Below are 13,011 nucleotides of genomic sequence, written 5' to 3' on the forward strand. Positions count from 1 at the left end.
CAGGTGTTCTGCATTAGAAGGTAGACCTAGGGAAGATCTTCATGGGGAAGGGACTCCACCTAGTCCGCTCGAATTCTTGGTAATTTCAGATTCGGAGGGTATTATTTCCTTAGACACGTGGTTCCCTTTTTTTCCCCATTTGGATTCAACTTACAAAAACACTTTTTGGTTTTCATTACGTGGCAGATGTAGCTAGAAATTTGTCCTGCCTTTTCTTCTTTTTTTCTTTTTTTTTTCTTTTCTTTTTTCTCTTCTTTTCTTTTCTTTTTGATTCCCCAGAAGAATCTACAGTCAGAAGCTTTTTTGAGAGAAAATCATAATGATCAGATCGACCAAGATGATTTTGCCTCCTTGGCTTTCCTGTCAGGTCTTATTGGCAAGACCAGAGGGTTCACTCGATGGCTCGACGTCGGTTTGATCTCTGTAAATACGCTTTGTGTCCTGAGGCACGTCAGCCTTCAGACCTAATTAGCCCTGCAAATGTTCGGCGTCACAGGAATTAGAAGTCCCACTCATACATGATGTTGCCCGCATGTGAAAACAACATCCCTTAGAATATGTAGATGCACTATTTTTCTTTAAAACTGTAATCAACCTCCTAAAATTCTTTTCAGAAAAGCAGTGTGACATAAATCACAAATAATTAAGATTCATTCCCATGGAATCAGGGGGCTTCTTTTTGAGCCAGAGTAGGTTACTATCTGGAAAAAATATTTGTGTCCGTGTTTCGTTGTACTGATTAAGTTGAAGAAAGATGGTGTCGTCTTTATTGCTTAGTGTCTGAAAACACGTACATCCCGCATCATCTTTAAGTGAAGCGTAAGTGAAAGTTTGAGGAATGTCGGTTATTTCAAATTGAGTTAAAGTAGAGATTTTATTTATATGGACATGTATCAAATACATACAAATATATGATCTCAACAATCTACGAGATATCTCTTAAAGTCAGTATGTTTAAGTGGGACTCTAAAACGTTAGACTTACAGAGTTTCTTGATCATGACGTGGCTCTCTTTGAAGTTACGTCAACCACAAAATAAGATTCTGATACAGACTTGAGAATGAAGACATACAATTAAAAGGATTTCTTTCTCACCCTGTCCCGTCCCAGCTTCTGGCATGGCCCGCAGAGATCCCAGAGGCCATCACTGTGGTCACCATTGCGCCAGATTTCCATGGAGCCCACCATGGGTATATAACGAACCTGAAGAAGTTCACTGCCTACTTCACGTCAGTCCTGTGTTTCACCACTCCGGGGGACGGGCCTCCAAGCACACCTCAGCTCGTATGGACTCATGAGGACAGTGAGTACCCATCTGTCGTGGTCGCACCAGCAGCCAAAGTCAGCCCTCCAAGAGGCCCGACCGCTGTCTCATCCAGCGCTGGGCGGGGCCCATGGAGGGTCATCAGGAACCTCCATGTCCTCAGTGTTCAGGGTACGTGTGCTCTAGGGAGATAGTCAGTGGAAAGTAATGGTAATGAGTGGTGGAAGGCGGTCCCTGGGATTGGAAGCCTGGCAGGCGGACAGAGCTCAGAGGGAAAGAGAAACAGTCTGGTCTCAGCCCTGTGGTCAGCCTTTCATCTTGCTGGTCCTCTCTTCCCCCAGATTTCAACTTCCAACGCCCTTATCTTCTAGAATGCCCTGCCAGGCCTCCCAGCCTGCATCTTCCCTGACCCTCCCCGGGGCATCTCACCCTGGGACCCTCTGAGCACCTTGACTTGGTGTTGTCTCTATCCAGTCAGTTCACACCAGCTCCTGCTCTGCCCTCAGACCAGATGACACTGTGGAAGGCATTATATGGAGAAGTCACCTGAGAAAATGACCACACGTGTGCACAAAGACACTGACATAGGGAGGCTCACAGCAGTTATTTGCAACTGCAAAAAAAAAAAAAAAAAGAAGAAGAAGAAAAACATTCAGATATTCCAGAGGGGTGTAATTGAAAAACTTATGGAATGACAATATACTAAATATTTCGTCAGTATTAAAAAGTTTAGAGAGAAAATGGTCATGATCTAATGATAAGTGAAAAAAATAATACACAAAACTGTATGAGATACAAATTTTATAAAAACATTGTATAAAACTTGTATAAAACTCCATGAGATAAGACCTTGAAGAAAATACGTCACATTTTTTTTAACGTTTTATTTATTTTTGAGACAGAGAGAGACAGAGCATGAACGGGGGAGGGTCAGAGAGAGAGGGAGACACAGAATCTGAAACAGGCTGCAGGCTCTGAGGTGTTAGCACAGAGCCCGACGTGGGGCTCGAACTCATGGACCGCAAGATCGTGACCTGAGCCGAAGTCGGACGCTTAACAGACTGAGCCACCCAATATGTCACATTTTTGACGGTTATTATCTCTTTGTGGTGTGATTAGGAGTTTATTTTACATTTTTGTTTGGATTTTGCCGCATATCTCATTTCTACAGTGAGTGTGTCCTCTGTTTATAAGGACAGTTGAAACTAGTAGACATTTAAGACAGTGTCACCCAGGGCTGCCACTCATCTGTCCTCCAGCTCAGGGTGTGGCCGGCCCCCTCTTCCACCGATGACCCCAATGGGCAGTGTGGCCGTGGGGTTCTGACCTCCCTGCTCCCTGTGACCTCAGCCTCTGCAGTGCTCAGAGGCAGCATTTATAGGGGCCAAGGCTGTCCAAAATGAGCTTCCTCCTCCTAGCTGCCATCTCAGAATCCTTCTGTTCACACCCCAGTTCTTCTCTCGGAGGATGAAGAGTCTGACCATTTCTCAGATCTCCCTCATCCCTCCGTGACTGCCCTGACCCGCTGAGCTCCCAGTGAGCTCATTTCCTTCCCAGATAAACGATTACTTGGGCCCCTAACCTGTCACACTCTCCATAACCCAGCTCTCGCTCCACCCTGGGACTCCTGTGACTACCTTGCCTGTTCAATTCTGCAGGTGCCTCGACTGCATGGAGTGATAAGATTATGGGATTTGTCTTTTCAGCAAGTGGACAGATAATGGTGGATTGATTTGCAAATGTTGAGCCAGGCTTACACACTTGGAGTAAATCCCACTTGGTCACATTTTGTAATTATTTTTTATGTTGTTGGATTCTGTTTGCTGATACTTTGTGGGTGATGTTTTTGCATCCAAGTTGATGAGAGATACTGGTCTGCAGTTTTATTTTCCTGTACTTAATGTCTGCCTGGTTTTGGTGTCAGGGAAATGTGGGCCTCATGAAATAAATTTGGTTGTGTTCCCCCCGTCTTCTGCTTTCTAGAAGCAATTGCATAAAATTGGCGTCAATCCTTCTTTAAATGTTTGGTAGCATTTTCCAGTGAAGTCCTCTGGGCCTGGAAATTTCTTTTGGGGGAGCGTTTCAGTTTCTCCCATGGTTATTTATACTACTGTTCAGTTGTCTGTTTAATCTTGGTCTGGTGTCAGTATCTGTGACTTTCACGTGTGTGGATGTCACACTCCTGGCGGTAGTCCCTTCTTCCATGGCTGCAGGATATGTCATTGTGTTCCTTGTTCATTTATGAGAGTGGTGTTCTCCTTTTATATTTCTGTCATTCTTCCTAGAGATTTATCAATTTTGTTGATTTTTTTCTTGAGGAACCAACTTCTTATTTCATCGAGTTTTCTCTAATGTTTTCCTATTTTTGGTTTTGTTGATTTCTGCTGCTAATATTTCCTTCTGCTTGCTTTGGGTTTATTTTTTGATCTTTTTTTTAAAATTTCTTGATGTGGGTATTTAAACTATGGATTTAAACTCATTTCTATTATAAACAGTTGGTGCTATAAATTTTCCTCCCCACACTGCTTTAGCTGCATCCCACATACTTTGATACATCGTGTTCATATTTTGCTATAGTATGTTTCATTTTCATTCAGTTCTATGTATTTTTATTCCTTTTGAGACTTCCTCTTTGGCCCACGAATTATTTAGAAGTGTACTATTTAGTTTCCTTGTGTTTGGAGATTTTCCTGTTGCCTTTCTGCTACTGATTTCTAGCTAGATTCCATTATGGTCAGAGAGCACACTTTGTACAGTTTCAATTCCTTTAAATTCATTGAAGTTTGCTTTATGGCACAGCACACGGTCAGTCTTGGTAAATGTTTCATCGCAAGTGCTTGGAAAGAATAATGTGCATTCTTCTGTGGAACCTGCTTTTCAGCTGCGAATGTTATGCAGCCCTTCCCCTGCCCTCAGAGTTTAGGATTAAAGGAGAACGTTGATCGCATTTAGCTCTTTCATTTAAAAAAAGGATATCTCATCAAGTCTTGTTCCTACTGTAATTATATCATAATTGAATGCTGATTGACTGGTTCATTCATCCATCTGTCCCACACAGAAACAAGTCTGCACACTTAACATTCACGTGTCTCTGGAATGCCCGCCATGTGCAAGGTAGCCAGCTGGGTGTCGCAAGGGTTACAAAGATAAGTCAGCACAGCCTCTGCCTTTGGAGCTTACGGCCTAATAGGACATGAGGGACGTGGCTGAGGCCAGTGCCACTGAGGAGGGAGGCCTGGAGAAGAGGCTGCAGCCACCCAGCGAAGAGGGACAGAAAATCGGTGGGGTGTGGGGTAAGTCTTGTGGAGGAGGTGACAGTTTGACAGCTGAGCTTCTCACGCAGAGAATGGCTGAGGCCACTCCAGGGAGGAGAAATAGAACCGACAGTGGTAAGGACAGTGTGCGAGCGTGACAGGGTATGACGTGTTGGGTGTGGCTGCAGTGCAGCACGGGGCGGGGGTGGGGGAGGGAATGAGCTGAGAAAACTAGCTGGGAGCTGACCCAGAAGAGTCTCGACCGCTAAGTTCAGGCACTTGGACACAGACATTCTGGGTATTGGGGAGCCACAGGAGGTTCTCCATTAGGGGTGCTCTAGAAGCTCTGTCTGGGGGTTTTGTGATGGTTGGACTGGAGGTACGGGTGAAGGATGCTGGGAAGAAGGCACGAAATTACAAGAGCCCACCTCCAGGCTATGGAGACAAGGGGCAATGGACCCTGAAGACGTGTCACGTGGAGTTTGGGTGCTCATTAATACAGGGGGACTCGTTAATAGAGGGGTGGAAAGAATCACCCAGGATGGCCTAACATGCTGAGGTTTATGTGACTGTCGATGAAGAAGCCAGCAGTGACGGTGTGGAAAAGTGGTCTGGGGTGAGGACGCGGGGCTGGACTGGGACATACCGGGTGTGCAGTGGCTGTGGGGCATCTGGGCCCATGTGGCCGATGGGCAGCAGAGGGGCATCTGAAGTGGACTGGGGAGGCCTGGCAGTTCGCAATTGTGACCTTACTTTCCGAGAAAGAGTTAGGGAATATGTGGTCTAAGCACAGATGGAAACATTTGAAATCAGTTCTACCCCAGGGTGTCTGTGCCTTAAGATCCCAGGCAGTTAAAGCCACCTAAGCACATGAAGTCACTCTAAGGATCAGGTGGGCAGATTGTGGGGCGGGGGTTAAAACAAGGGGGAAGCCACTGGGCTCTAGCCCAGTCACGCGGGACCTGCAGGTGTGGGGACTGAGGGTACAGAGGGGGCACGCAGGGGACCCGTGTGGGGTCTCAGAGAAGGAGGCAGCCTTGTCTGGATGAAGGGTACTTTCTGCACTCATGTGTAGGAAAGCACAGCCCCCTCGTGTGTGTAGACAGGGTGGGGAGGGAGCTGGTGGGGGACACACTTGACGAGAACCCCCCCTTGTAGCTCTCCATTATGTGCGTGTTTGCATTCTTTGGCAGAGGCAAGGCACTGTCTGCTCAAGCCGCAGCCAGGTCCAGCTGGGTAGCAGACCTCTCTTCCCAGAGAATATTCATTAAAAACACTAAGTGGCGGGGGTACCTGGGGGGCTCAGTCGGTTGGGCATCCGACTTTGGCTCAGGTCACGATCTCATGGTTCACAAGTTCACGCCCCGCGTCGGGCTCTGTGCTGACAGCTCGGAGCCTGGAGCTGCTTCGGGTTCTGTGTCTCCCTCTCTCTCTGCCCCTCCCCCTCATGCTCTGTCTCTCTCAAAAATAAATTTAAAAACATTTAAAAAAAAACCACAAAGTGGCAGAAGATGTCTCCTTTCAAACAAGAGAGAAAATTCCTGGCTCGATTCTTCACTAAAAAAAAAAAAGAAAGAAAGAAAACCCAATTGTTGCTGGTTAGTGGACAGAAATGGTGGGGAAACATCCCATTAAGCTCTGTGGCCAGGAAATAGAACACAAAATGCACTTAGACCCACCATTAGTAGTAAAAAGAAAAATTGGACATTTCTTTCTTGGGAATTGAGAAAACTGGAGGTGATATCATCTTTTGAGAGTTTTTTTAATGGAGTCTCAATTTTTGGGGGGGAGGCAGGCAAGGAGCCTGTTTTTCCTGTTCAGAATGTGGACTGTCTCACGGAAAGGTGGCGGTCGGGTGCTAGCTTGCCCCCATGGGGGCCGTAGGGACGGCCTCCCTTGCTCTCTGGCTGACGGCACCTGCCTTAGCTCAGCAGCCAGCAGGCCCCCTTCCGCAAAGCTCCCACGCGATGGGAACTCGGGGGCTGGAGGGGAGGGTGGGCAACACAGTAAAGAGGAAACAGAATATAAATTCTAAGCCCAGACATTGCCAGCTGCTTCCAGCAGAGCTGGAGGACAGCATATTTGGGCAGGAATCCAAGAAGCAGAAACACTGAGAATATAAAAGGAGCAAAAAGCTTTCTTTGCTGCTCTATCGATTGAAAAAAAAAGAAGTCAGTTCAAAAATCCATCAGAATGTCTTTCTGGAAACTCAAAACTGGAGGAAGGTGAGCGCGTTTCGACAACTGTTCTATTTTCCCGTCTTCCCTGCTCAGAGAGTGGCATTTGTCAGTGTTTGAGCTTATCCGTAAAAAGTCTTTTGAAAGTTCCACCCAGATAAGTGTATCTGCCGAGGCTGTTGCCATTTTTTTTTTTTTTCTTTTTCAAATTACAAGTTGTGTTAGGGAGCTTTGTCCAGGTACCAGCCGAGCACCGCGTTCTGAATCCGCCGTCTGCAACCGAGGCTGGCCGTAGCCGGCACGGGGGTGAGGCTTCTCCGAAGGAAGCCTCCTCTGCTCTCTGGCCGGACGGCCAACACGCGTCACCCATGACTTCAGGCCCTCCTGTTTTAAGCTTGACATACTGCACTGTGTTATTACTAGAAAGATCTCGGTGTGGCACGTTCGGGGTCTGACTGGAGGAGCCATGTGGGGCAGAGAGCTCAGTAGGAACCGGCTTTTCCCCCCGGGGGTGGGGGCCTGTGCTGGGGGACTGGGTTCCTCAGCCCCTCCCGGCTGCCCTCCTGTTTCTCCGGGCCTGGCGTGCCACAGCCCCTGCAGAGCGGGCGAGGGGTCCCTGGCCCTGAGGGTCCATGACCGTGGATTGTTCACCTCACGCTGGGCTCCGGGACCTCTCGTCTGGGTGCCTCTCACAAATGATTGTCGGGATACTAGGACAACGCAGAGCTGAGAATAGCAGCCGGTGTCAGGCAGCATTTCTGTGCCAGGGCCCTGCTGGCTGCTCTCCTTGTTTTATTCAGCTTTATTCTCACATTTGCTTGGCCCAGGGAGTTATTTTTATTGTCCCCATTGTGCAGAAAAGCAAACGAAGACGAGAGAGTGTGAGGAACTGCGGCGGGGACGGGCCTCGAGTCCGGCCGGCTGCTCGTTAAGCCGCTGTTCCACCCCGCGACCCTCTGGTGTCAGGAGAACGGCTGCACAGGGCAGGGCCCCTCACAGGCCGGATGCCCAGGTGCCAGGGGCTGCTTGTCGGGACCCAGCCAGCCTGGTGGTTCTCATTAGATCAGATCGAGGAGAAGGAGAGTGAAGTGTGGCACTCTCCCGCGGCCCGTCGCTTGGGTTCTCGGCGTGGCTGGGACGAAGCTGAGCAAAATAATTTACGTGCCCAGAGCCCAGACACCTTCCACCTCGAAATCCCTCACCCCCGCAGGATTTGTACTGGCGTTTCCTTCGGCTCTGGCCTGCGGGCTACCCTTACCGGATTAGAACTTTCCACACAGATCTGACCCAAAGAGAAGGGACTCTTGTGCTAACAGGCGACTTTGTTTTTAACTTATTTTTAGAACCAGGAGCTGTGGGACATCTGAGTTTCACGGAGATTCTGGACACATCCCTCAAGGTCAGCTGGCAGGAGCCTCTGGAAAAAAATGGCGTTATTACAGGTTAGTGTCCCTGCCTTCTGAAAAAGGAAATGCAGACTGTGTCCCAGCAAGGAGATGGCCTGGCCATACCCCGCACAGCCCTCCGGGTAGACGTGCACTGGCGGCCTCTTTGGGTAGCGGACGTGTCCGCCTGGCCATCGGCAGAGGGCACAGGGCTTGGTCGCCACGCCCGAGATCATGCCCCTGGGGCCCCACGTCCTTTGGGGGTATTTCTCTGTGGGCCACAGCTTTCGAGTTGGAGGCCAGGCCTCCTTGCATTCTCTTAACGAACCTCTAGAGCCTTTGATCAGGGGGAATCGGCATTTTGTGGCACATCCCTTCACACACACCGTCCCCCTCGATTCTCGAGGCGATGCGGCAAAGTATGTGCCGATATCATGATGGATTCTCAGAGGGCGCTGAGGCCCAGAGGGCCCTCCTTCAGCAGGCATGCACCAGACGTCCACTGTGTGCGGACCCTTTGCTAAAACGCTGCGATCCGGCAGCGGCCGGGGCCCCGGGAGCCCCACGGGGAGGCCTGGGTGTCCTGGCTCGGGCTCCTTGCCCCTGGCCCCCCGTACAGGGCCTTCGGGGGACCCCGGCTGACCAGGGCGGCCAGACTGCCCCGCCCTCAGACAGGCTCCTCTCTGACTTCAGGCGTCTCTGGGGAGCGGTTTGTCTTTTGTAGGGCTTTGATGATTTTTTTCGTATAGAAGAGGCTTCACCTTTTAGGTTCAGGCTTAATTTAAATTTTTTTTTTTTAACGTTTATTTATTTTTGAGACAGAGAGAGACAGAGCATGAACGGGGGAGGGTCAGAGAGAGGGAGACACAGAATCCGAAACAGGTCCAGGCTCTGAGCTGTCAGCACAGAGCCCGACGCGGGGCTCGACCTCACGAACCGCGAGACCGTGACCTGAGCCGAAGTCGGCCGCTCAACCGACTGAGCCTCCCAGGCGCCCCAGTTCAGGCTTAATTTAAATCTTGGCTTGAAAAAGCAATTGTGGGTTTGGTTAACAGCCATGCAGTCTTCGGCCTCAGGTAAAGGTGGGAAGGACCGTGTCCCACTGTTTCAGGGGCTCTGAGGGCTTCAGTTCACCTCTCAGACCCTCCGTTTCTTTGTCTGGACAGTGGTACAGCCCTCGTGGGGCCGTAGGGAGGAGGCCCCGGGCGGCTGCGCGCAGCACCCATCCAAAGCTGTGGCCGCCACCGGCCCCTTCTGTTTAGTGAGCGCTTTGTGAAATGTCAAGCCAGCCACTCGTGTCCCCACAGCGCGGCCACGCGCCCTGGGACCCTGCCTGCAGCATCTCCTGTCATGTCTGGGGCTCCTGCCTCGGCCCTCTAAGCCTGGACCCTGAGGCCTCAGGGGGACCCAGCTCCTGAGCGAGTGGTGTCGATCCTTCCTGTGCACATGTGACAAACCTGTCCCTCAGCGGATAATTCTGACAAACCTGGACTGCGTTGCCCCTCAGCGGATACTTCTGTAGCCTGACCGCCTGCAGAAGCCCACGGAGGCCCTCCTGTGCCCGACACTCCGGAAGCCCGCTCATGCTAGCCGTGCACTGGAGAGACCAGGAGTGACATCTGTCCCCGCTGCCCGGCCTCGGGGCCACGTCCTAGACAGCAGCAGTGGCGACCCCGGGCACTTACCACAGGCAGGCACCTCAGCATTGCAGGATCCTGTTTAGTTTGGACCAAGCACACAGAGCACCTCTTACAACCCCCGTCTGAGACCCTGGTGTCGACGTCCCAGGGTCATGTGGCCGGCACGGGGGGACAAGCGTCTGTGTTGCAGCCTCTCCCTCCTCAGTGTGACGGCGGTGGGGTTCACACCATGTTCCTAACCCCGACCCAGGGGTTCCCACCAAGTTTCTCCACACACCTGGCAGCTCTCTGGATGAGGTCACTTGGTGCAAAAAACTTAAATATATGCAAACAACTCGACAGCTGAATTTGAAATTAATGGAAGCCTACCTGCCTCTGTATCACCGACAACACCAGAAACCCAGCTCTGCAAAGACAGGATGTGGGCAAAGGCGTGTGGCATGCCATGGTCCTGAAATTGAGAACCGTGGTCCCCTGTGGACACAGGTGGGAGGCACCCAGCATCACTGTGTCCTCACGCTGTTTCTGGGGCTCCAGGCAGTGTCCCGGGTGCCCTAAGGCATAGCCTGGGGACTGCCTTCCTACCCTAAACTCCTCTGTTCCCTTCTGTTAGTCGGGAAACTTCCTGGTGCCAACCTCTCCTGCTTGTCCACAAAACACTACCTTGTCTCCTGAGCTCGGCCAGAGGCCCCTATAGACTGGTGTGCTGAGACCACGTCCCAGAGGGCACACGGGCCCCGATGCGGCCTCTAACGCTGACTTTCGACCAGGGTACATCTGTGGGTCTGGTTCTGCCCTCGGAGCTAACGTTTTGGAATGCCTCCTGTCAGCAACGTTGTCACTCCAGGAAAAGGGAAGAGTCACTATTGAAATTGGACAGCAGGACCCAGATCCGTTGTGTATCCGGCAGTCCCCTCAGCATCCATCAGATCGCAGGTGTGACTGCGAAACGACAAAGGCCTCCTGCTGCCTGGAGCGAAGAAACTGAACAGAGTGTGGGTGGGCAGCGCAGGACCTCATAGACAGCAGCAGCCGGTGTAGGTGAACTTCGTTTTCTGCCACACAGAGGGAGGAAAAAGCAAAGCAAGCAGGGCCAGGGAGAAGCGCACAGAGGACGACTGCCCTCAGAAGCAAAGGGCGTCTGACTCAGATGCCTCAGGGTCGGCTCCAGTCCTGTGGCCGGAACGAGGCTGTGCTCAGCGCCGACTTCAGAGGCGAGGCGTCCACTTGTGCGGGCTTGGGCCCCGTGACCGCCGTGTCTCAGAAGTCTGGCCAGGGCTCCGTGGTGGACACGTATGGACCCGGAGACTTCCCTTCCGACAGAGACATAGTTGGCCCCCGCCCCGTCCTCTGTGAACGCACCCCACACCTCGCTCCTGGTGTAAATCTTCCGGCGGGCGCGCGGGCGCACGAAGTCACCGAGCAGAGCCGGCGTCCCCGGCTGAGCCGTGGTTGCCAGTACTCGGGATTTACGATCATCTGTTCTCGCCAGCTAATAGGGCTTAATGAACTCATTTTCGTATTTTATTTAAACAGATACCTGTGGTTACACGCAGCAGCCTCGTGTTGTTCAGCACGGAGCTTGGCCATCGGAGCTCCTGGCTGCTGGAGTCTTGGTGCTCTGCGGCACCGCCGTGACCTCAGAGCCACGGGCGGACGCCCCGCTTCCCCTGTCAGCCACGTGGTCCCCGTCTCGCTCTGTCTGGCTGCGCTGTCCCCTTTCCCACGCAAACTTTACAGCGTGCCCGGGTCCCTGCAGCTCTGGGGAGGCCTGCGGGGGGAAGAGGGCCTACCAGAGCCGAGGCCCGACGGCCGTGGTTTCCTTGGCCTCACTGCACGGGCCCCCCAGTCCCCTCCCTGGTGACCCCTGCCCTCGGCGAGGCCCTCCCCGGCCCAGGCGGCGCTGCCCTGACAGGTCAGCACCCTCCCTCGACTGGGCTCCCGGGGGGCGTGCCAGCAGCACCACAGAGTCTGCCCCGGGGTCCGGGGGGAGGATTTCACCAAGTTCAGCAAAAGGAAAGCCTGGTTTGTGGGCAAACCCGGCCTCCAGAGCCACCCACCATCCTTCTGGAGGCTCCCTGTCAGTGCAGCTGCTACTGGGGCCGACGACAGCGGCACGGTGTGGTCCTCTGCGTGGGGCGCTCGGTGGCCGAGACGCCCGGAGGAAGCCGTTCTTTATCCGCCTCCCAGTCAATTCGCGGCCAGAAAGAGAAGGCAGCCCCGAGCAGGGGCGGCCTGCCCGCCGAGCAAATTGCCCATTGCGCTTATTGTAAATTCCAGCATCTTCCACTCTCCCTGCGTAAACTCTGATTTATGAGGGCCAGGATGCAGACAGACAGCTTGTGATTGGATGTACTGCTCTCTTGTAGAGAATTTACTTCAGATCAACAGAAAATTATTTCTGAAGCTCCTGCGGCCGTTCGTCTCCGTTAGGCGGCATCCGGAGCAGGCAGGAGTCCCGCTGAAGGGGACGGCCCCTCCTGCCTCCTCTCCCGGCTGGAGCAGGTGAAACGCCCCCCGGGCCAGAGCCGCCAGGCACAGCCCAGCTTTCCGGCCCTTCCTGAGCAGATGAGTGTCGTTCGGTTTCGTTTGCATCCGCAAGGGTTGCAGCCCACCCGGCGACCAGGTGTGATGCTGACGGACTCCGGCAAGGCCCCCCCCACTGAGGACTCGAATGGCGGTTTGGGCTCCAGGTTGCCATGACGAGCAACATGCCGTATTTCCATGAAGTTTGACGAAGGACACCTTTGAAACAGATCAAACTGTCTGACGGCCAAGCCCGTAGCATTTCGCGATGCCTCCTGCTGTACGTTCAGGGAAGACGCGGCCATCAGACTGCTCAGAGACGTGCCAGGTGGAGCCAGGGTCAGGGCTTCGGCGACAGGGCCGTGCACGGGGGGCTCTGTGGGGAAGCACGCAGCCCCGGGCCAGCCCTAGAAACCCCTGGCCGCTCCCAGCAAGCCCACGGACCTCTCTGCCCCTTAGTTTTCCCCGCCGTAAAGGGGGTAGCGACGGCTCTGACCTGGAAGGTCCACTGTGAGGATTAGATGAACTGATGTGCTCAGGACGCCCCCGCACACCAGGAACTGTGTGTTTGAAGCTAGTAATTTGATTTTTAATCGTACAATTAGATCCAAATTCCGAACTGACAAAATGAAAAGAACGGGTTGGCCTGGTGCGCTGAGGAGGAGGGAGGCAGGATGTGGGGCGGGAGGTGAGGAGGGAGAGTCTGGGGTGTAGGGGGAGCAGGGCAGCCGGGCAGGGCGTCACTGGCGGGGCCCTGTGCAGGGG

General features: G+C 52.8%; 1 protein-coding gene across 3 annotated transcripts in view; it reads left to right on the forward strand.

Annotated features, from left to right (window-relative positions):
• The window catches only part of SDK1 (sidekick cell adhesion molecule 1), an 881,306-nt gene that overhangs the window by 726,629 nt on the left and 141,666 nt on the right, over nt 1–13,011 (forward strand). For all 3 annotated transcript variants that reach the window (XM_058711917.1, XM_058711919.1, XM_058711920.1), the window contains 2 exons: nt 1,111–1,303; nt 8,039–8,137. In XM_058711917.1, coding sequence (XP_058567900.1) covers nt 1,111–1,303; nt 8,039–8,137 — 292 coding nt within the window. The remainder of the gene's footprint in view (nt 1–1,110; nt 1,304–8,038; nt 8,138–13,011) is intronic.

Source organism: Neofelis nebulosa, chromosome 18 (genome assembly GCF_028018385.1).
Source record: "Neofelis nebulosa isolate mNeoNeb1 chromosome 18, mNeoNeb1.pri, whole genome shotgun sequence".
Lineage (NCBI taxonomy): Eukaryota > Metazoa > Chordata > Mammalia > Carnivora > Felidae > Neofelis > Neofelis nebulosa.